Source organism: Oreochromis aureus, linkage group 3 (genome assembly GCF_013358895.1).
Source record: "Oreochromis aureus strain Israel breed Guangdong linkage group 3, ZZ_aureus, whole genome shotgun sequence".
Classification (NCBI taxonomy): domain Eukaryota; kingdom Metazoa; phylum Chordata; class Actinopteri; order Cichliformes; family Cichlidae; genus Oreochromis; species Oreochromis aureus.
This window is the reverse complement of record NC_052944.1, coordinates 63,858,548-63,880,393: the sequence shown is the minus strand read 5'-3', so window position 1 is coordinate 63,880,393 and position 21,846 is coordinate 63,858,548. Positions and strand designations below refer to the sequence as shown.

Below are 21,846 nucleotides of genomic sequence, written 5' to 3'. Positions count from 1 at the left end.
ATACACTCCCAGATATTTTCGTCCATTTGCCTAAAAGAGTGTGGACAGACTGAGGAGACACTCGTTTCAATCATGAGTGAAAAACACAAAGTCGTCAGTTACAAAACGAAACTCCAAACACATATCACAAGATGCCCATTTCTATGCATGGGCCGGACATGTTGTTGTCTGAAGATGATACTGATGCCAATTCGGCACGAATGGTAACGTAATCTTATCGAAATTTACAACATAGTGAAAGGTCTGTTATCTCCAGCTTAAAGCTGCGTCCACACTCACAGTGCTCAGGCAACCTGAGACCAACATTTGGCCACATCTTACAACTTCTACTTCTACTTCTAAAAAATAAATAAAGCAAAACACACACACAAACCGAGTGACTCGACTTCTTGTAGTGAGCCACTTTGTCTTTGTTTACCTTTTGATAGTACATTCATTGCAAAGCAAATATGATCAAGTTTCCTGTAAATGTCCCTGAACGGCCCTGCTGGAAGCAGGAGTGTGTTTGAGGCGGGAGCGTTCACAGCTCTGTTACAAAGGTCCCACAGAATTCCACGTCCACTAAAGCCATTTCATTCATTTTCTTCTACTCTGGGATTATTTAATTATTTATTATCTTTTATTTATTCAGGTGAAAGTCTCACTGAGGTTAAGATCACATTTCCAAGAGAGACCTGCCATCATGGCAGGAAAAGTTCCAACACATAAAATATTCCATACAAACAAGTGAGTAGAAACAAACAAAGGTTATATTGGTTGCTTTACACATATAAAACACACAGACAAGAAGGGAGCAACCCAGGGTTTAGCAAGCTGGATGCAACAATCAGTGTCACTCTTTGCTGCTGGTTGTGAACATGGATCGCACCAGACAATGAAGTGAAACCAAGCTGGTTTTCATACCTTGCACATGTTTTGTGTGAGCTTGAGTGTAAAATGTGAACATTTTAAAGACTTTAGGGATCGTTTAAACCACCTTACTGTCCTTTCAGCGTCTGCAAACTGATCTGGAGCATAAATGAGATTCAGAGAAACAATTTAGGGAAATCAGAATAGTTTATTAATCCCAGAGGAAAGTATGTGAGCACAGTTGCTCCAATAAATAAGAACAGTAACAAACAAGGTAAAGTGTCATATTCAATAATACAAAATATCACAAAATAGCTCTTATATATAATTGTCCCAATAAATATCACACCAAACTGAAGTATGAATACATTTTAAATGGAGCTGTCGTTCTTACTCACAGTTGTTTTCTCATTAGAGGATGTCCAGATTTTAAAGGTGTACAAAATCTGAACTGTGTCCACATGTCTCTGTTTCTATTCTGTTCCTGGAGAGTGATCCTGTTGTTCATTAACATGAACTCATGTTTACCGCTTCTTTGTAACTGAAATTATTATTTTTACAATGAAATACAGAAAAAGAAAATACACAATACGCCACAGCAGATCATCTGCCTCCATCTCACCCCGTCTCTAGCATCCTCTTCTACCGTGCCAACTCTGCTGATTTGTCTATTTTTGTTGCTGAAAAGAAATCCAGATACATCTGAGTTTTAAACTGCTAGTGGGATGAAAAATGAAAATAAATTTCAGTAGACAGAGAATTCTAAATATAAATTATGAGTACTGAAATAAAGTACATTCACACATGATCAAGTGCACATATGAACAGTTTGAAATAAATTAGATATTCATTTTCTTCCAGTTGTCCAGTTCAAGTTAGGTGCTGGAAACTATACAATCACAACGCCTCAAAAACTGGGGCAGAAGTAAAAGGGGAGCAGCTAAAAGTAACTGTGACAGGAGAAGGTTACCGGCCTTGGTTTGTGTCTCTCGGTGGTAAGATTAGAGAAAAAAAAAACTTCCACAGACACTGTTGGATCGGTGCAGAATAAAGAAAAAGTTCTGATTTCACTTTGTGTGCGTGAGGAGGAAAATAGTGGTGTACTCTTTTCGGGGAAATGAACCACAGGTGTGCTTGATGCTGATGCAAAACCGTGGAGGGGTAAGGGTGAAAGGGCCAAAGAACAAAGCTAGAACAGGAGGAAAGAAAAGTGATGAAAAAGATTTTTCACCACAGTGAAGAAAAATCCCCAAACGTCTGTCAGACAGTTTCAGAGAGTCTTCATGAGGCACATGTAGACTCTGCCCTGAAGTAGCAAACACGCAGGAGAAAAACACAGTGGGCAGATCTTGGTTTCACTTTCACTTTGAAAGGTCAGCAAATAAACGATGAATGAACCTCAAATAAAAATGTGCCAGCTTGGACCACTGTTGTGGAACACCCAACTGATTCCAAAGGGTCCTTAATGGTTAGTACCCACTTTTCTTTGGTGTGACAGGAATGACTCATTTAACCAACATGTGCTCATCACAACCGTTAACAACAGACAAGTGAAACTGTATGAACACCCGTCCTCTCTTTCCTCCCTCAGCCCTGTTAGGGACACGACCCTCTCTGTTATGCCACAGACAAACAGAGAAGCCACCATCAGTTGCAAAAGCATCAGCACTGTTCTTTCTCATTTTTAGATAAAGCTACAGATGGTTAAAAAACGTAAACACACACACATTTTTTGCTATTTTTGTAAATACAGCGAGCCCAACACTAGGAATAAGACAAGGAGTCATCAGCACAGCGTCAATGAATAAATCAGGAAGATGATACTCCAAGATGAGCTGACAGAGTGTCAGAAGGTAAGGAGGATCCAAAATCACTGACACACAGACAGAGGACAAAACATGAAGAAATCCTACCAGTGCCTAGAAAATGGCCATCTTAAAGGACAGCAAAGAGGCCCTGAGCACCAGATCTATAGAAGCCAACATGACCCTGCAGGCTGTGTAAAGGTGTCGCAGAGACTATCCAGCACATGAGACGCAAGCTCGGACAGCATACAACCAAGTGGCTGGGAGATGGATCCCCAAAAATCCACCGGGGACTGATGATGTGAAATCTTTGCTTCTTTAGTAAATCTTACATGTGGAATCAACATGAAAACACAACTACTGCTTTGTGAAACAATAAAATTTCACTGTGAAACCTTCACAATGAATAACAAACACAACCATCCTGATCTTCACTCAGTGCAGTCACATTGTTCTGACTGTGTGGGTGATTCTGGGCTTCCACTGACACCCGGTGGATACACAAAGTTTACAAAACAACTCCCTGTTTTCTTAGAAGCAACTCGAATTCCTGTAAAATCCCAGAAAGATGAGTGACATCACCTAAACTGTATGTCACATTCCTAATGTTTTGCAGTCTTTATTACAAAAGCATGTTTATCACTATGAGCAGATTTGTCTTTGTGTTTTTCTTACTATAGAGCATTAAATAAGTGTGATCTCACTTTTAAAACACTACTTTCTTTTTAACCACCTACTTCCTGCCCCTTCTCTGATTCTTGTAAAAGCCTTATGCTGCCTATAATCACTCCACTGCCTACAGCCTCCTGTCACAGATGAACACTCTCCAAGTCCTCCTGTTTTTGTCTCTAAATCTTGGATCTACAGGTGAGTGAAAGAGCATGTTTACATTGTTATTCTTTAATGGTATTTCTGTGGAAAATGTTTTATGTTTTTTAAATGGTAATGTTACATTTTTACATTTCACTTGGTTACCAGTGGATCCACATGTTTCTGTGCTCCAGAGAAACCGTGCAGTATGTGCTGTTAACATGATAATATGAGACAGTGGCTCACAGGCGATCAGAGAAATGTGGGAATTTTAGTTTTAGGCACACTGACTCTTTGATGTTGCCAAGGTTTTTATTTATTTATTTATTTCTACTTTAACTTTCCTTCACTAGAAAATGTTGTTACAATAACCTGTGATCTACATTTTTATTTGAAGTTTAATTTTTATTGTGTACTTAAAGAAACAGTTTGATAAAGTTAATATTGTTGCAAAAATGCTTTTGTTTTCAATGTTTTACAGCATAGTAACAATGGATTCATTAAAGTGATTTCCTCTGCCACAGTGAGGCCCGTGACCTCAAACTGTTTAAACTTCAGATTTTCTCGTCAGTGCTTTGCCACTTTCCCCTAAAAATATCAGCTGCCAGCCTACTGTTAGTATAGATTGACTCTGTGGTCACAGCTACCGTTATCTGATTTGGATTGTGCTCACACATTCGCATTTGTGGGCAAATTTTGGAGATTTCTAAGCAAAGGCACACACTAGGTGTGTGTGTGTGTGTGTGTGTGTGTGTATATATGTGTGTGTGTGTGTGTGTCTCCTTATAGCCACACACACAAAACCTGATTTAGTGACAGCCCTAAATCACACATACTCAGTGCTCATGATTGTTTTAGTTTGCATCATCACTTTAACTTTTTCTCAGGTGAGACATTTAAATTTACATGTAAACAGTGTTTGAAACATTTAGATGCTGTGGGTGCTGTGGGCTATCCCACTTGAGAGAAGGAAAGAAGGTACATCCTGGACAGGTTTCCAGTCAACCTCACAGATCTACACAACCTACACCTGCATCACCTGCATGTGAGGTTGACAGAGTTCCCAGTGGGAACCCATGCAGGCACAGAGAGGATATGCAAACTGCACATGCAAAGGCCTCAGCTAGACCTTGTTTCTGTTTGACAACAGAACTAACCACTCCACCACCAAGCCACCTCAAACATCCTTTAAACTTTTCTACTGGCAGATTTCCAAAATTTTCCCAAAGTTTTACTTAAATGAGGTTTGGGATGATTGAAAAAAGGGGCTGTGCCAGTGTGCTGGTTGTAAGTAGCAAATATGAGCCTGTCCAGAATGATTGTAATGCACTAACCAACAACACTAATTCAACTATAATTTGGGGTGTGCAGTATTTCTGGATTCTTTTCTTTTCTTTTAGTGCAAGACAAGAAAGAAGTGGAGGTTGGAGAGGATGCAACTCTCGATTGTCAGGGTCCCCATGAAGGGAACATCTTACGGGTAGCATGGACCAAGAGTGACCTGAAAGCAGACGATTACGTCTTTTTCTTCCGGGAAGATCGTCTTTACAAAACATACCAGCATGAATTATTCAAAGATTGAGTGGAGCTGGAAGACCCAAACATGAAAAATGGAAAAATGTCCATCATTCTTCACAATGTCACCGTTAATGACACTGGAACATATGAGTGCCACATCTCATATGAAACAGATCACAGCCAGAGATCTGAGGTTAAGCGGGAAACCAAGGTGAAAGTTACACCTGCAGGTGAGGTGAAGCCTCGAGTGTGTCCTCTGTATCAGTTTGTCCCTCGATGAGCAAGACTAGTTTATTAGTAAAATATCAACTTCCAACAATGCCAAGATAAATGCATCTATCCACTTTCCTCCTGTTCTGCTACTGCAGTATGAATCACAGCTAAGCAGACAGACAGCTCTTTGACCAGTGACAGGTGTGTTGTCTACTTTATTAAGACGGCCCTTCATAATGCGAAGTAAAACTAACAGACATCAGCAAACATATACCTCAGTCTCAGGGTCGACGCACTTATGGTATAGATTTCAATATCCTATGTCACTTTATTCTCAAGTTATCCCATTGAGAGGATTTTTTTAAAAATTTGACCTCTGACCTTGAGGTTGATATCCCTGAGATTCATACTTGTCTGAGATTTTTTAGTATCTGCACCTATGGTACTGATTTTTAATTCATCTTCCTTCTCAAGTTATCACATTCAGAAACTTGAGTGTCCACAACAAACCCCCATGAACGTTTTACAGCTGAGGGGTAAAAATGAAATAAGGTGCAATGAGACCACCACCAGTAGACAACGGGTGAAGTGTCTTGCCCAATGACACAATGACCGAGAACGTCCAAGCTGGGGCTCGAACCGGCAACCTTATATTTACAAGGCAAACTGCCAACGCTTGAGCCACGAGCCACAATCCAAGGGGACCGTGGCTCGAGAAGAAGAGGATCTAAGACACCGAGATGGGATGGTGATCTGAACAAGGTCAGAGACATATGGAGGAGAGAGATGATGAATAGCCTTAAATGTGTACACGAGTATTTTGAAATTGATACGATATTTGACCAGGAGCCATTGAAGCTGCTGCAGGACAGGGGTGATGTGGTGGATAGAAGGGGTCCTGGTGATAATACGGGCAGCAGAATTCTGGACGCGTTGGAGCTTGTGGATGGATTTTTGAGTAAGACCAAAAAGAAGTGAATTACAATAATCGATCCGGGAAGTAAAAAGGCTATGGAGAAGAATGGCAGTGGCATGTGGAGTGAGAAAAGGATGGAGATGATTAATGTTGCACAATTGAAAATATGCAGACCGAGTGACATTATTAATGTGTGAATTGAAAGACAGAGTACTATCAAGGATGACACCCAAACTTTTCATAGAGGAAGAAACGAAGACCGACGAGTTATTGACAGTAATAGAGAAACTGTTGGTTCTGGATAATGTTGATTTAGTGCCTACCAAGAGAAGCTCGGATTTGTTACTGTTGAGTTTGAGAAAATTGGAATAGAACCATGAATTTAGTTCGGCTAAGCAGAGGGTGAGGGAGGATGAGGAAGAGCAGAATCGGGTTTAGTGGACAGATAAAGCTGGGTGTCATCACCATAACAGTGAAAATGGATATTTTATTTATGGAAAATGTGTCCAAGCGGAAGAAGGTAGATAATGAAAAGAAGGGGGCCCAGGACAGATCCCTGGGGCACGCCAGTGGTCAGAGGAAAGGGCTGAGAAGTAAAGGATTTGAGTTGAATAAACTGAGTGCGATCAGACGGGTATGATTTAAACCAGGCCAGTGGAGTATGGGAGAGACCGATGGAGGCCAGCCTATTGAGGAGAATAGAGTGAGAAATAATGTCGAAAGCAGCGCTCAGATGGAGGAGAATAAGAATGGAAAGTAAACTGGAGTCAGCTGCCATAAGAAGATCATTGGTTATTTTTATAAGTGCTGTTTCTGTGCTGTGGGAGGGGCTAAACCAGACTGGAACTGTTCATACAGATTATTATCAGGTAAATGTGAGTGGAGTTGTGTGGAAATGTTCTCAAGAATTTTTGAAAGATTGGATTGGAAGATTAGATTGGAAATAGGCCGAAAATTCTCAAAATTATTGGGATCTAGACCAAGTTTTCACAGGGACAGTTGCGAGTTCTACCCCTCACCAGATTTCTTACTTCCTTCTACCAGAGAGGAGACATGAGGAGAGAGGAATAAAACTGAGGCAAATCTCATTTTAAAGTGATGTCAGTGAAATGATGTTTGACTCGACTCCATCATAAATGTTTTGTTAAAGCTCGACCACAGCTGGATATTCATGATCTCAGCTATAACAGTGTTCACAACATTTTTCTAAAAAATTTTTTGATTTAATTAAAGTCACAGCAGTGATGTTGGAGCTCGTTTTCACTTCTAACCTCATACCTACAGTTTTTTTTCTCTTTTGACACTTAGGTCAAAGGTCACTTGAAAACCATGTGTATGGGGCAAACTGATGCTCTACTACTGCCATCTACTCACTGTTATCATTTCTGTGAGTGATCCCTTTATATACAGTACATACACCAGGTGGACACTTTATTAGGTACACCTCGCTAATACTGGGTTTGACCCCCCTTTTCTCTTCAGAACAGGCTTAATGTTCAGAGTTGAATTCATGTTTTAAAAAACACTGAAGGTTAAAACCTGAAAAGAACATCAGGCGTGCACCGAGGACAGCATGAGTAGTTGTGACTGACAGGTGCCTACACCATAAATCATGCAAAGAACATTGTAAATCATTAGAAACTGAAATCTATACATGTGTTTTTAATGTTTGCTTCGACCTGATGCTCAGATTTAAGTGCAAACTACAAACAGAGTACAAGTGCAGTGTGATAGAATAAAAATTTATGTCCTCTGTTTGTACAACAAATATTCTGATAGAAGCATAGATCAAACACTGCAGTAATTAAAACCCGACAAGAGCAAAGGCCTCTGGATACAGTCTTTGCAGTTTGCTGATGGCGTCAGTGAAGTCTTTCATGGCTTTTTCAGCATTTTCATCTGGTGCTACATAAACTGCAGAAGATGGGTCTGCCCTTGATAATCAAAAACACAAATATCTATCTACATCAGAGCAGTAAAAGTGCGCACAGTGTCAGACGACGTGCACCAGGATTTAATGTAGAAGCACAAACCACCTCTCTGCCACATTGTTTGGGAGATCATTACTTAACCACACATCCATGAAAAACATGTAATGAGCAGGACTGGACAACCTTGTGAGGGTTACAAACAGAACATCAAATCTCAACCAGTACACTTCATTTTGAAGATCTACAATCTCCAGAGTGTCATAATGTGGAGTGTAGCTTAGACAAAGACCCATAGAAGCAGAGTGCAGGGAAAGTAAACCAGCGGTTTATTTAAGGCTGATAAAAACCATCAGAATGAACATTTAAAAGGGAAGTGAACAAATATGATGTTGGGGACACAAACCCCAAAAGACACTGAGGAAACAGTAAGGCACAACAAGCGAAAAAGGAAGACTGAAGCTATAAGTACACAAAGGCTAATAAGGGTAATCAAATGAGAATGAAATAAAAGATGTGAAATCAAATACAAAAAGCAAAAGGGTATCAAAGTAAAACAGGAAGCAACATAAGAAGGGAACAAAAAGAGCAAGATTAGCATTAAAATACAGGAGAATATAGAGGAGACAGAATAAATTGGAACTCAAAGAATTAAAGATAAACTACCAACAGAAACTTTATTGGAAAAGGTAACAAAAACTAAAACTAAGAAAACCTGAGATTGTAATCATACAGAAACCAACTAAGAAAAGGTCTGAACAGAATCTTGGATTGCAATTTAATTTAAGTTCATAGCACACAACACCAGGTTTAGGTTCAGTTTTAACTGCCCACCTTAATGACATAAACTGAACCAGAGTTTCTAAATGCCCACCCTGCAGTCAGTGTGTGTTTGCAGATGAAAGGTAGCAGTGGGTGGTGTTCTTGCAGGACCGCCGGTCTTTTAGCCTGTGGTTAACAGATGCTCACAACACTGTAGTCAATCAGTTTCCTGTTTAACATGAACATGTGAGCAGAATGTGGAGGTGCAGGTGTTTCACACACTGTCACATGTTTTATTACACAATGTTTGAATCTTTTGACAGTATGATAGATAGATAGTATGATAGAGTATGATTACATAAAAGTGAGTGTTTTAAATCCATTAAACTTCCATTACTACCATTCAGTCTTTAACTGGTCCATGTTTTCTTCATGTATTTATTTATTAATTAAAGCATAATATTCCAGTTTAAATCTGTGGTGTCGCACGTTGTTCAATAACAGAGATGTGACGACCACAATCTGACAGATTAAACAGGAACTCAGAAGTGATGCTCAGTGATCACGCCAACAATGTCATCACAGTCTTCAGCCAGTCTCTCCCTAGCTTGGGTGGGTGGTGCTGTTACCACAGGGATAAGGTCACTTCCTGTCACATGTGTAACCAGAAATTTGTATAAAGAGTCAAAAAGAACTGAGCTTGATAAATAACTGAAGAGACTGAGAGTGTTACCTGTGACTCTCCATCGATATAAAGATACCATGAGCAGAGTGGAGATGAAGTATGGACAGAACACCACCAGATGGAGGAAAACTCTGGACACAAGGTGGGGGGAGGAGGGTTCATGGGCCAGGGTTGTGTTTGTAGGTTTGCCTGCAGAGAGAATCCCACCTGTTCAGGTGAATATGTGGATGAAATAAAAGGTGAAATCAGAGTAAAGCTGCTCACCTGTGACAGTGATCCAGCTGGATGGAGACTCTCCATGACCGCTGATGATGTCACACTTGTAGAGGCCTTCATCAGACCTGGAAACATGCTGGATGGTCATGTGACCTGTAGGCTGCTTCCTGATGAGGGAGCCATCTTTATAGAAAGCAGCTGGGAGGTTGGAGGGAGTGGTCTTTGTTTTACAGAGCAGAGTGACGTCATCTCCCTCCATCACAGGGAGGACAGGACTCTGCAGGATCACTGATCCACCTCAACACAGAGACAAACTACAGCATTTCATCCATTTACACACAGCTTCATCAACACTAACTCCACACACTCAGCTTACCAGTGACTGTCAGGTTAACCATGTTACTGATGGGACCCTCTCTGGACTCACACCAGTAAACTCCACTGTCCAATGGGTCGATGTAGCTGATGTTACAGGAAGAACCAGCTGATCTTCCCCACTCATCTCCACACTCAGCTCCGGTGTCTCTGCTTGTGTTTCTCCTCAGACTCCATCCAGCAGAGCTGTCGTCCTCCTCACAGCTCAGAGACACAAAGTCTCCTTTAAAGAACTGAGAGCTGCTGGGACTCACAGTCAGACGAGCTGTGAGGAGGATGCATATTAAGTACAAGCCAGCACTGAGGTCCAAAGCAGACCTGCTGTGGGGAACTTTGTGAGCTCAGTCAAAACTGATCAGTTTTGTTTTTTAACATGAACCTCCAAGAAAGTTAGAGCACTTTCTTCAGGTGAACATACTTCCTTTATGCTTTTGGTAGCATCGATGAACTTTCAGCAGGCTCCTGGATAGCTTAGCGTAATAACTATGATATCATGCCACAATATAAAAAAATGCTCAGAGCTTCTAATACGGTGTCGCTGATATCAGGTTTAAAGTGTGACTGGAGAAGGTTACTGACCTTGGTTTGTTGTGCAGCTCAGCAGTGAGGTTGAAACTAAAGAGAAATAACAGGTTAGTTTAAAGCTTCACATTCAGGAAAAAAGCAGCAACGCCATCAGTCTGGTCGATCTACAGACTGAAGAAGCAGAAAACAGGAAGTGGTTTTCTCTCTTTTTATATTTCTTCATAAACTGCATGTTTGTGAAGCAACACAGTGAGAGTATCTTTAATCCTTTTCAGAAACCAAAACACATCACAGCATACTTACAGAGCAGCCATAGTGAAGAAGCTTTCTCCATCTGTAGGTGCTACTTAACTTTGATCGGTCCACACTAGCATCAAGCGAGACCCTCCTCCTCCTTCCTCTCTTACAGGGTGGTAGTTCTGTAGTTTCCACCTCTCATCATTAAGAGAAAAATGTTTCTTTGGATGAAACATGTCAGTAAACATATTTTTTAAATTAGGTCATGAGCAAAATGAATAAATAAAATCTAGAAACCAACAGACACTGGAAATCTTGTTCCACTACTTTACTAAACTCCTCCCAAACCTCAGTTTTTCCTTCAGCTACAGCCAGATCCATACTTCTCTGTGCCTCTGCAGCTCCACAGACTAACCAAGCCTGACAGAAGTCCTCATTCAGTTTGAAGATGCCCTTCACCTCCAGTCTACACCATCTGGGTCAGGGATTATCACCACGTGCAGGTGCACTCCAACCAACTAGAGGATCACACCTCTCTCAACAGGCTAAAGGAGATAAGAACTGAAGATCTCACAGATCTGGGCCTTTGAAATATATTCTCATCCCTTTTACCTTTAGACATGCCAGCTCTGCTCTGCTCCTCAATCGGGGAAAAAAAAAATCTAAAGACAGATGAGGAGAAAAGGTCAGCTTAACATCAAGCAGCCACACTACAATGCTCATGAGAAGTCACATCATCCTTTTACAATTACCAGACTCACCACCAGATGGCGCTCAAACACGACGAATTAGATCACTGCTGTTCAGGATGTCGGTCAGTCACCTAGGATGCAGTGATTGAATGAAGGCTGAGTAACAGAGTTTCCACTGTATGACGGGGACTTTCTATGACCTGTACTGGTTGAGCCATTAAACGATGTTCATGTCATGTCTGTAAATCATGTCTTCTTTTATTCCAAATGCTTCAAATTTGAACATGACTTTAAATGTAACAACTCAGTTACTATGGATTTGGCTGTGGATCTGACAGAGATAAAGATCGGCCCTGATTTTAAATTGAGTTGGAATAAAGTTGAACAAGTTGGTTCCCACTTGAAAAATTCTTATTCTGTCAGTGATTTACCTTCATGGTGAAGTTGAAAATGTAATAACTGCATTTTGTTGCCTTGTATTTGTGACATGTGCAATGACAATAAAGTTGAATTCTATTCTAAAGGTCAAAAGGTCACACATACACACCTTTGTTGGATCTATTGAGTATTTTTCTGAGTATTGGTATAGAGTTTGAAATTCTATTTTTAACCCACTTTTATGTCATAAAAACTGTTAACAACAGGCCAGTGTAGCTCTATAATAAGGAAACTGTCATTTCACCTCTTTCCTATGAAAGCCACAGGCCATTGTAGTACCACGTGGCATGACCCTGAACTCTGAATGAGTCACAACACGTGTAAACACCAAAAACCACCCTCACCAGTCTGATGACCAAACAGAGAAAACTCTACAACTTACAGACGCATTGGTACATCGTACCAATGCATCCTGATCATGTTCCAAGATGAGCTGACAGAGTGACTCTGACAGCTGAAGACAGAAGGTGAGGAGGATGCAAAATCATGCAATGTACCACTGACAGACAGAGAGAGGACAAAACATCAAGAGAAGTTAGCTAAACAATTCAATTACATTTTATTTATATTTCACAAAACCACAACAGCAGTGGCCTCAAATCACTTCATATTGTGAGGTAAAGACTCTACAGTGATAACAATGATCCACATCTGTGATTTAAGAACTTTCTGCCTCATCTGATAGAATTGAACAGAATTTATTGTCATTGTACATGTAAAACAAAATTATAGGTACACCGTGCCAACTGTGCAGGAGTTTAAAAAAAACTTTGTAAAGACATCAGGAATAAACAGCAAACAGCATTTGTTCACAGTGGAGGGGAAGATGGTCCTCATCAGTGAACAACAGTATAAAACACTTGTAAATATAATAACTTCTTAGAAAATATTTTATCTCATCGAGTTGTAAAGTGTTCAGTGACAAATACAGCACATAGTACCATTATTAACAAAGAGGAAAAACACATGAGCCATACAGCTGTTTGGCACCAAATAAACACTTTTAGGAAAAAAAAAAATATTTTGCAGCACCTTAAACATTTTTCCAAAAATATTAGTTATTAAAATAATTTAGAGTTACAGTTTAATAAATATAATTGCCTTTTAGCTGTGTTGTAGTTATATTTTCTCTTGTATTCATTTTTCTTTGGGGACTGTACCATCAACTCAAACTGTAACAGTAACAGCAGACTCAAGAATCAGGTGACATTTCAGTGCAGCTCGTTTCCAGCTTCATCGCTCTGCAGGAGATCCCCACAGGTTTGTTTGTCTCTGATCTTTGTGTTAGAAGCAACGGAGACGACAATAATCAGTAAACAGTAGACTGGCTCTTATGTAACACTTTTCTACACAACTTGCCTCATTCAAACACTCACACCAGCACTTTTTCTGTGTCAGAGCTTTCTGTCTAACATTTAGACTCCAATGACTGCATCTGAGAGCAACTTGGGGTAAGTATCTTCCCTGAGGATATTTAGGATGCAGACTGGAGCAGACAGGGATCAAACCACACAAACCCTCCCATTAGTAGGGAACCTGCTGTACCCCCACAGCTACAACCACCCCAAACAGTAAAATCAATGCAGTTGCTACAAACACTAAAATCACTATGGCTGCTATCTGTCCAACACGCCACTTTTCTCTCTCCATGTTCCCTCCAACATCCCTGTTTTCTCTCTCAGTCTTTCCTCCACCCGAGGTATCTTTAGTAGTCTGTTCCACCCTGACACTGATGGAGCTCCGCTTGTCTCTCGTTCTCCTCGTTCCAACCAAACACTCATATCTGCCCGTATCATTGAAGGTGACTTCCTTCAGAATCACTGAAAAGTCTCCATTCTTCATCTCCGGGTCTCTCAGCTTCACCCGGCCTTTGTAAGACTGATGCTGATATTTTTCATAGGAGCGCTGCTCTCTGTAGTAAAACACGTAGTCTGTCAGCTCAGGTCTGCTCCACTCCAGCAGCTCGATGGGAGCATCTGCGAAACCCCAACACTGGAGAGTGACGTCCTCTCCCTGCTTCACTGTGATCACCTCCTGGGGATCTAAACCACAACAGAAGATCAGTCATTAGTGCCTCAGCTCAAATGAAACTACAGTGAAAAACTCTAAAATGTTCACGTCGAAGCAAAGTGTTTCATTTGTGATGAGTGGACACACAGACACATCAAACAGTCAGGTGAGACTGAAAACACGCAGATCTGCGGAAAGTGATTTAAACTAAGGTCAAACTTCCAAAAGAGGCTTTTGTGCCAGCATGGAGGTTACTATGAAAACACTGCTGTCTGTTATTCATGAGCCATGCACGTATCATTCGGCCACGTTTTTGTCAGGAAATTTACAGCAAAAAAGATTTAAGTTATTTAGAATGAGAGGAGAAGTTGTCATGAGAAATTACAATAAATTATTCACATAAGGGTTGCTTCATCCACACTGCTTTTGATTGTAAGACATTGATCAACTGCAAGTTGTCAAAACTCATCACAAGATCATCCACTGCTTCCTCCTTAAATCAAGTCAGAGAGTTTTGAACAAGTTACAGTTAAAAGTATAAAGATGAGCTTAACAAATGTAGCAACTTAAGTTTATTCTTTTGTAAAAAATAATGCCATCATAGTACATCCAGTTGAGTGAGCTCCTGTCTGTGAGAACACGGTGGTATCAAACTGCTCTCGCTGTGGTTACTGGGACACAAAAACTAAGTCCAGTTATGATCCAGTTTCCAGCTGAAACCAAAAGTAACAATATAATATGTGAAAATGTGTGATTGGTGTGATCAGTTCACACATGCAAACAAGTCGCTTCTCCTTGCTACTAACAATCTGAGGTATACATCATCTGCAGCCATCTGAGAGAGACAAGTGTCACAATATTATAAATAAATAAAGTTATCTGCCCTCACATGATGCACTCCCAGGTGTTTTCGTCTTCAATCAACACTGAAAAAAAAAGGTCTGAATCTAAAAAAACTCAAACAAATATCATGTCCAACTTAGGCCACAAAATCTAAACTTTCAACAGGTAAAACTACCACCATTCATGGTCATATGTCATCTTCTGATGATGATGACGAACCAAAACACGCAGATTTCCTGAATTTCATAAACTTTCTCAAAGATTACGAAAACATTCGTTCGTCACCGATGATGATGACGAACTGGCGGGTCTGTTTGTCATCATCATCAGCTGAAATCTACGTGGGCACATGAAGCGCTGAGGAGAACATCCTACTTTGGCAAAACTTCCTACCGTAGGTTTATGCACATTTCTGCTGTCACAGAGTAATTTCAGCACAAATTAAAATAAGTATGATGGTTTGCCACTTTGCCCATCAGAGTATGCTTGTAGCTCATATTCATAAAGCCTGGACGGTTTGCCACTTCATTTTACCGTTTAAGTATGCTCGTAGGTAACACTCACAAAGGTAGGACGGTTCGCCACTTAATTTTGTATTGTGCGCATGCAGAAAAAACAACTGGTAGGATGGTTTGTCAGGTAGGATGGATTCCCAGAACAACTGTTCACATATATCCTAACTTCAAGCCACTGCTGGCACAAAAATACATGCATACAAAAAACACAAAAACACACAGACATAAATCAGCCAGATTGTGTTTCTTTACCCTTTGAAAGTGAAGTCCAGATCACTGAAAATAAATACAAAACCCACGCGAGTGACATTCCTGTAGAAGATCACGGCGCAATCACTTAAAGAAACTGCGTGGTTGTGGCAGATTGATCGATGTCCAACAGTAATGAGATCGATACTTTAATGTCCGTTTTCTCTCTTGTGTGCACTGACCCGATGTGATCGAAGAGGAGTCTGTGTAGGAGGCGCTGCTTTCACAAGTCACACCTCAGAGCAGCCGCAGTTTGTTCCGCCTCTCCTTTCTTTTGATGTGCTGTCTTTATAATTTTTTTTTTCCTTTTTTATGCTTTTGTCCTTGTTAAAAGGCGAAACATTCTCAAGGTACAAGCACACGACAATTTAGCGCATGCATGGGCTGTTTCCTCTCTTATTTGCACTTGTTCACAACATTATGGGCGAAGATTGGCCAAAAAATGGTTCGTGGGGGGCAGCGCTCCTTTTCTCCGTCCAACACAACGAAGATTGTTTGTGGTGTCTTACTCTGGTCAGATTTCAAACCCAAAACAGTTTAACCGTTTTTAGCGTGAATGTACTTCTAATCAGGGGCGTTTATAGCCCATTTTTGGGGGTGCTGAAAATCAAAAGCACCCCCAAAGCTTTCTTACTTTTTTGACAATATATCCTGTCTGTGTGACACACTCCTAAAATATAAAAACCATACAGTACTTGGTTGAGATGTAATATTTTAACAACTATGGTACAATACCCCCCTCCCAAATGGTTTGTTCCAGCTCGCCTCTCCCATACTCTGGCTCTAGCGCCCTTTCTGCCACAGCGATGGTGGCTGAGACACAGCGGAGTGGAGGTGTAAGTGCCTGGCTTAAAACAGGACATGTTAGCTGCATCTAACCTTCACTTACTCTTTATATAGTTAGGTAGGAGTCAGACCATGTTTTTTTTAGCTGAAAAACATTACACCAGGTAACCTGCAGTGCTGAAAACGTGTTTCTGATTGGATAGTTAAATTTGTGATTGACATGACATTGGGCAATCAGATGAAAGGAAGAAAAATAGGGTCAAAATTCGTACTTGTAACTTGAAAGTTGAGTGCAGAGTTTCATATGTATTTTTTGGCAAAGTCCACACACAAATCTTTTTTACACACGCACAAATTTTTTTTTACACACACAAATCTTTTTTACACACGCACAATTTTTTTTACACACACAAATCTTTTACACACACGCACAATTTTTTTTACACATACAAATCCTGATTTACAAGTACAAAATATTTCTGACCACAATTTGAGCCCATAGTGATTGAGTGATTGAGTGAGTGAGTGAATTGTCTATGCTATGATTCAGCACAGCAAGGGTGGGGGTGAGTAACTCAAATGTGCTGTTAACATGTTAAATGAGAAATGCTACTGTGAACCGAGGAGCTATTGCCTTGATGTGAGCTTCTGCTCAGGGTTTTTTCTTCCAGTTCAGAGCAGGAATGTTTTTGTTAAGAAACTTGCTGTTTTTTCCCCCACAATTTTAATTATAAGCTAGATATATTTCTACTAATGGAATTAGTTTGCTAACAGCAACAATGATGAGTCAGTGAGTCAGTTGGGCTTGTGAATCATGATTCACGAGTCAGTAAAGTGATTCTCGAGTACTGAACACACATGCTCCTAACCAAAGATCAGGCGAAAACAGTCGTGTATGCGACTCAATTCAGAGTAAACCACACGTGCTTTCTAACTGAACAGGTGAAACATCCACAAACATCAATCCACGATAAAACACACATCAGGTAAAAAAGTCAATTTTCATGACTCAGTTTGGAGTAAAACACATGTGCTCACCAACCTTTTTTGGATAAAACATTGGTGCACCAAATTTGCTAAAAACACACTACCCTGGTCAATTATACTACCTAAAGCAGCTATTGAGCAATGCTAAATTTAGTTTAGTGATATATACCTTAATGCTGTCTGTGAGTAGTCTAACGACATTAATTTAGCAGAAGCTAACGTAAGCATCAACCTTGCCAATTATGCAGCATGTAAGACCCACAAACTCTCAAGCTGTAATGTTACAGACCTTTCAAATAAACAGAAATTCCCCATTTTATCCTAAATTAAATCATTATTGAGCACTTTGCTCACTTACCTGGCTCACTGCTGACAGTTGTCTATGTTCCACTGTGGGATAGTAGCAGAAACTTAGGAAATGGTAGTGAGCGTGGTCATGACATATTACTCCAATGGAATTTCCTCTGTTTTTTGCTCCAACTCATGGCCAATCGAAATGATTACAATCCAAAATGAGTGAAAATGACTCTTTTAGAGGAAAATAATGTTAACTCTGGAAAAATTACTCTCTCCATTTTCCTGTGTAGGAGCTCATAAACATACCTCCAAATGTATCCACTCCTCTTACATACTTTGTATGCAAAACACAACTGAGTGGAGAAGGAGTACATAAACCATTACCAGGGAACCAAGCAACTTACCAGACTTGGCATGTCCAAAAACCGTGGGTACTCTCTCAATATTTCAGCAGCAGTGGGGGAGTCCTTGCTAATCCAGGCTCTGCGACTGGTGTATGTTTCCTCCATGCCTGACATGATAGTTGGAAGGTTCTCAGCTGAGGGCCGCAATCTTTTGATCAGGGTGACCCACTCATCTGTGCTGCTGATATTCCCATCCTCTTGCCTGAGCTTCTTGTCTTCACCACAGTCATCTGTCACTTTTCGCTTCTTATAACGTCTCTGCCCCTGGTCAAGATTCTGTCTAAGGTTGCGCAGTTTAGTCTCTAGGAATCCACAATGAGAGACTGGATCATAATAATGCTCCTGAGGAAGAAAGGACAGAGGTATATGGGTAACAGCTGAGCAATTTTAACTGAGAGAAAAAAGCTCTAATAAATAATGAGATAAAGGTTAAAAGATACACAGTAAGTGGGAACAAGTGCAATTTACAGTATGTAGTGGAATTTACATTATTAAAATGTTAAATTTACTTACAAATCCTTCCCCCTGTCCTGCCACTCGGACACTCAGGGATGGAAAAGTGGTGATGATGCTTTTTGCTACAGTCAGCTTCTCTGCACTAAGAGGGTAACTGGAAAACAAAGGTAACCTTTTTTTTTACTCCTGTGCACTTCAACATTTTTAAAGAAAAACATTCATTGCAAAATTTTAACAAAGTGCAGTAAGGTGCTATACTTACTAACCACACCTCTCCACCAAATCCCCAATGCAAGTCTTCACAAGAAGCTTCCTTGATGGCACTGACAGGGTACCTGTAGTTTCATACTCCTTAAGAATCTGTGGGGCTTTCCTCTTGAGTAGTGACTTCAGGGGTTGACTTTGTTCTTCAGTGGTAATGGTAGACTGTGTAAAGGCAACACCAGACACTTTACCTCTCTGCAATAATCTTCAAAGTCATTACAGCAAATTTTCACAGAGCATAGAAGCATGAGTTTACTCAAAAAGCTGCAGCAGAAGAAGGCGGTTTCTTAATTACCGTGATTATAACGCAATGACTGAAAGAAATTCTGAATAATAATTAAATTGATTTTATCTTCTAGTTGCTACTTGGTGAATAAATCTGATCCTGACTAATAGTTAATAACTGTTAAAACACATTTTATGACTTAGGAAACTGGAGAAATGCAAAGTGTACCTGATTTTGTCTAATCTCCCCAAGAAAGGTTTCCATTGGTGGCCCTCTGGCTGACAGGAAGATATGGAATCTATCAAAGTCCTTAACGTCTACCTCACTGTCAACATCAATATATTCCATGAAATCAGTGTTATACTTTAGCAACCTATCAAGCACACAGCCCATGTGCTGAGCTTGGCTTTGACCTATGATGTCTTTGGCACTGCTGACATGAAGAATTTTTTTACAAATCTCTTTCTCATCTATAAAAGTGGCTACAAGGACTTTGACAGATTCTAAGTTGTCATATGCGTGCTGAAAAAAAGAAACACATGGCTAAATAAGTAAGATAATTTGCATGGTCAAGTTGCTGTTGTTGTTGTTTTTTTTTTAAATAACACTAACTATTACTTCCTCAGAAGGTCTGCATAAAAAAGAAACTATATCAGAGGATGTTTCCAGCAATAAGCCTTAAAAAAGAATGCGCACATACTTCAGTTAATCGTGCTAGATGCAAAAACTGCTTTAACTGCTTAAAAAAATAATTATCTCTGTCAATATGAGGTATATTTCATGTTAACCAGTGATAAGTAATTATAACAAATATTTATCACAACACTACTAAATATAGTCTATTAAGTGTGATAACAGAAGACAGAGGGGCGACATCAAACTAAAGTCACTCAGTCTTAAATTCCTATTCGGGCGATTGTGGCTCAAGAGTTGAGAGTTCGCCTTGTAATCGGAAGGTTACCGATTCGAGCCCCGGCTCGGACAGTCTCGGTCGTTGTGTCCTTGGGCAAGACACTTCACCTGTTGCCTACTGGTGGTGGTCAGAGGGCCGATGGCGCCAGTGTCCGGCAGCCTCGCCTCTGTCAGTGCGCCCCAGGGTAGCTGTGGCTACAACGTAGCTTGCCATCACCAGTGTGTGAATGGGTGAATGACTGGATATGTAAAGCGCTTTCGGGTCCTTAGGGACTAGAAAAGCGCTATATAAATACAGGCCATTTACCATTTATTCTGTGCTAGCAAACGAATGGTCGCGGTGATAACTACATTTGCTATATTCAGAGCTAACGACAATATTGTCATTTTCCACAACACTGCTAAGGTTAGGTGCTGACTCTGGCGTTGCTCATAGACACCAGAATGCCTGTCGAATCACTAGCTCAACTACAACACTGGTTCTAAGAGCAATTTCTGAATACTCTAATACATAAATAAAGGAAATAGATAAATACATGAATAAAGTAATACATAAAAGTACTACCAAAAACACATTAACTCTAATGAAGTATGGCACTAAAGCCAAGAACTAATACTAAAATTAAGAGTAGGATATGTTAGCAAGACTGTTACATTAAGGTTAGCTAGGTATAGTTAAGCAGTAATTAACAGCGCCTAAACTCAAAACTCCTACATAACGCCTATATTTTATATAAATTCAAAGTTTCACATTCTTCCAGAAACCCGACATATTTTCAGTACATTAAGATAAACTGGTAAATTATACTTACTGTAAGGTCTGACAACATACTAGGCGACGTAACCTCCATCTTTGTCTCCTTTGTCTCAGTGGCGCGAAAAGATAGCGCCCCCTTCCCGCCGCTGGTATGTCATGTTGCTGGGCAGAATTTGTTTCAATTTTCAGCATGTGTATTCTTACTCATTTAATTTCCTACTTTTACTTCAATTGTATTGCCCTAGTTCACATGTTACGGTCAAAATTAAGCCTGTTCTGTGTGGGTACTTATGGTTATAGTATAGCCATGGCCATCAATTGGTATGCCATACATATTGAGAAATAAAAAATTAATCCTCTTTCAGAATTTTAGTACACCATACACACCTTGCTCCACATTACATTATAAAATGTTTTATTTGTTGAAAGTAATGAGGAAAGGGTTATGGAAAACAAAACAATAACTAAACATTTTATTTATTCAGTTAATATCGTTATAATACATTGTTAATGTACAATTTATTTCACTAAACACAGGGCTAACGTCAAATAACCTAATTTTAGGTCCTGTTGTTAGATTCTGAAAATAACACACAAAATGTGCTAAACTGTGCAACACATCAAGTGTGTTAAGCTTTTTACACATTTTTTCAATGTTTACACATTTTCTTACACATGTTATGTTAAAATTCACACAAAATGTGTTAATAGTGTAACAACACATGTTTTGTGTCATTTTTTAACACATCCTTTCTAAGAGTGTAGGAGGTTAAACTAAATATCCATCCTGACACAATCCCAGAGTATAATTATTTTGCAAACAGCATCTGTCTGCAAAGAAAGGTGCTCTGATGCTTCCAGTCAGCAGAACGGACCAATCAAGTTTCTGAAACCAACCAGAGGAAATAAAGTTCCTCATATGTTACTGTTACTACATCTACACAGAGACAACAAGCTGAGAGCAGAGGGTGGAGGAGTAGACAGTTAAAAGTGACACAGACGTCTGAATAAAAGAGGCTCTGTACCTCTGACTGACTGGAATCGTGACAAATGTTTGTGTGGGTGTGTGCATCTATTCTGTGTGTTTACTCTGTTGTATTTCCTCATTGCTTCAGCTCATCATCATCACCACACAGTCATTGTGAGTCTCCTTCATGGTGAAGAGGATTCT

General features: G+C 40.0%; 2 protein-coding genes across 6 annotated transcripts; both read right to left on the bottom strand.

The window, feature by feature from the left end:
- Positions 1–8,351: 8,351 nt before the first annotated feature.
- On the bottom strand, positions 8,352–10,723 carry LOC120434093 (Fc receptor-like B; the record flags this gene model as incomplete). The annotated part of the gene is made up of 5 exons (XM_039601595.1): positions 8,352–9,450; positions 9,535–9,693; positions 9,751–9,999; positions 10,079–10,342; positions 10,657–10,723. Coding segments are annotated over 5 exons (846 nt in total), but the record flags the coding sequence as incomplete, so codon positions are not given.
- Positions 10,724–10,971: 248 nt separating this feature from the next.
- On the bottom strand, positions 10,972–20,824 carry LOC120436396. Of its 5 annotated transcripts, XR_005610387.1 has the most exons (8): positions 20,731–20,824; positions 19,235–19,528; positions 18,779–18,942; positions 18,574–18,670; positions 18,061–18,402; positions 11,601–11,662; positions 11,452–11,501; positions 10,972–11,384 (listed from the first exon to the last, which is right to left on the bottom strand). XR_005610387.1 is itself a non-coding variant. In XM_039607374.1 (7 exons), exons 1-6 carry the CDS (start codon positions 20,767–20,769, stop codon positions 11,633–11,635), a joined length of 966 nt encoding a protein of 321 aa, XP_039463308.1. In that variant the 5' UTR covers positions 20,770–20,824; the 3' UTR covers positions 10,972–11,501; positions 11,601–11,632. The 5 variants fall into 5 exon arrangements, 4 of the variants coding, with proteins under 4 accessions (XP_039463308.1, XP_039463323.1, XP_039463319.1 ...); XM_039607374.1 differs by having other exon boundaries at positions 10,972–11,501; XM_039607389.1 differs by having other exon boundaries at positions 10,972–11,501; positions 19,235–19,284.
- Positions 20,825–21,846: the final 1,022 nt, after the last annotated feature.

Bases quoted from the DNA above. Each gene is read 5' to 3' on its own strand.
- LOC120436396 (XM_039607374.1), bottom strand. From the start codon at position 20,769: ATGGAGGTTACGTCGCCTAGTATGTTGTCAGACCTTACA. The intron at 18,943-19,234 runs GTACACTTTGCA...GCCTTTACACAG, and splicing joins GGGAGATTAGACAAAATCAG to TCTACCATTACCACTGAAGA. The intron at 18,671-18,778 runs GTAAGTATAGCA...TTTGTTTTCCAG, and splicing joins TTGGTGGAGAGGTGTGGTTA to TTACCCTCTTAGTGCAGAGA.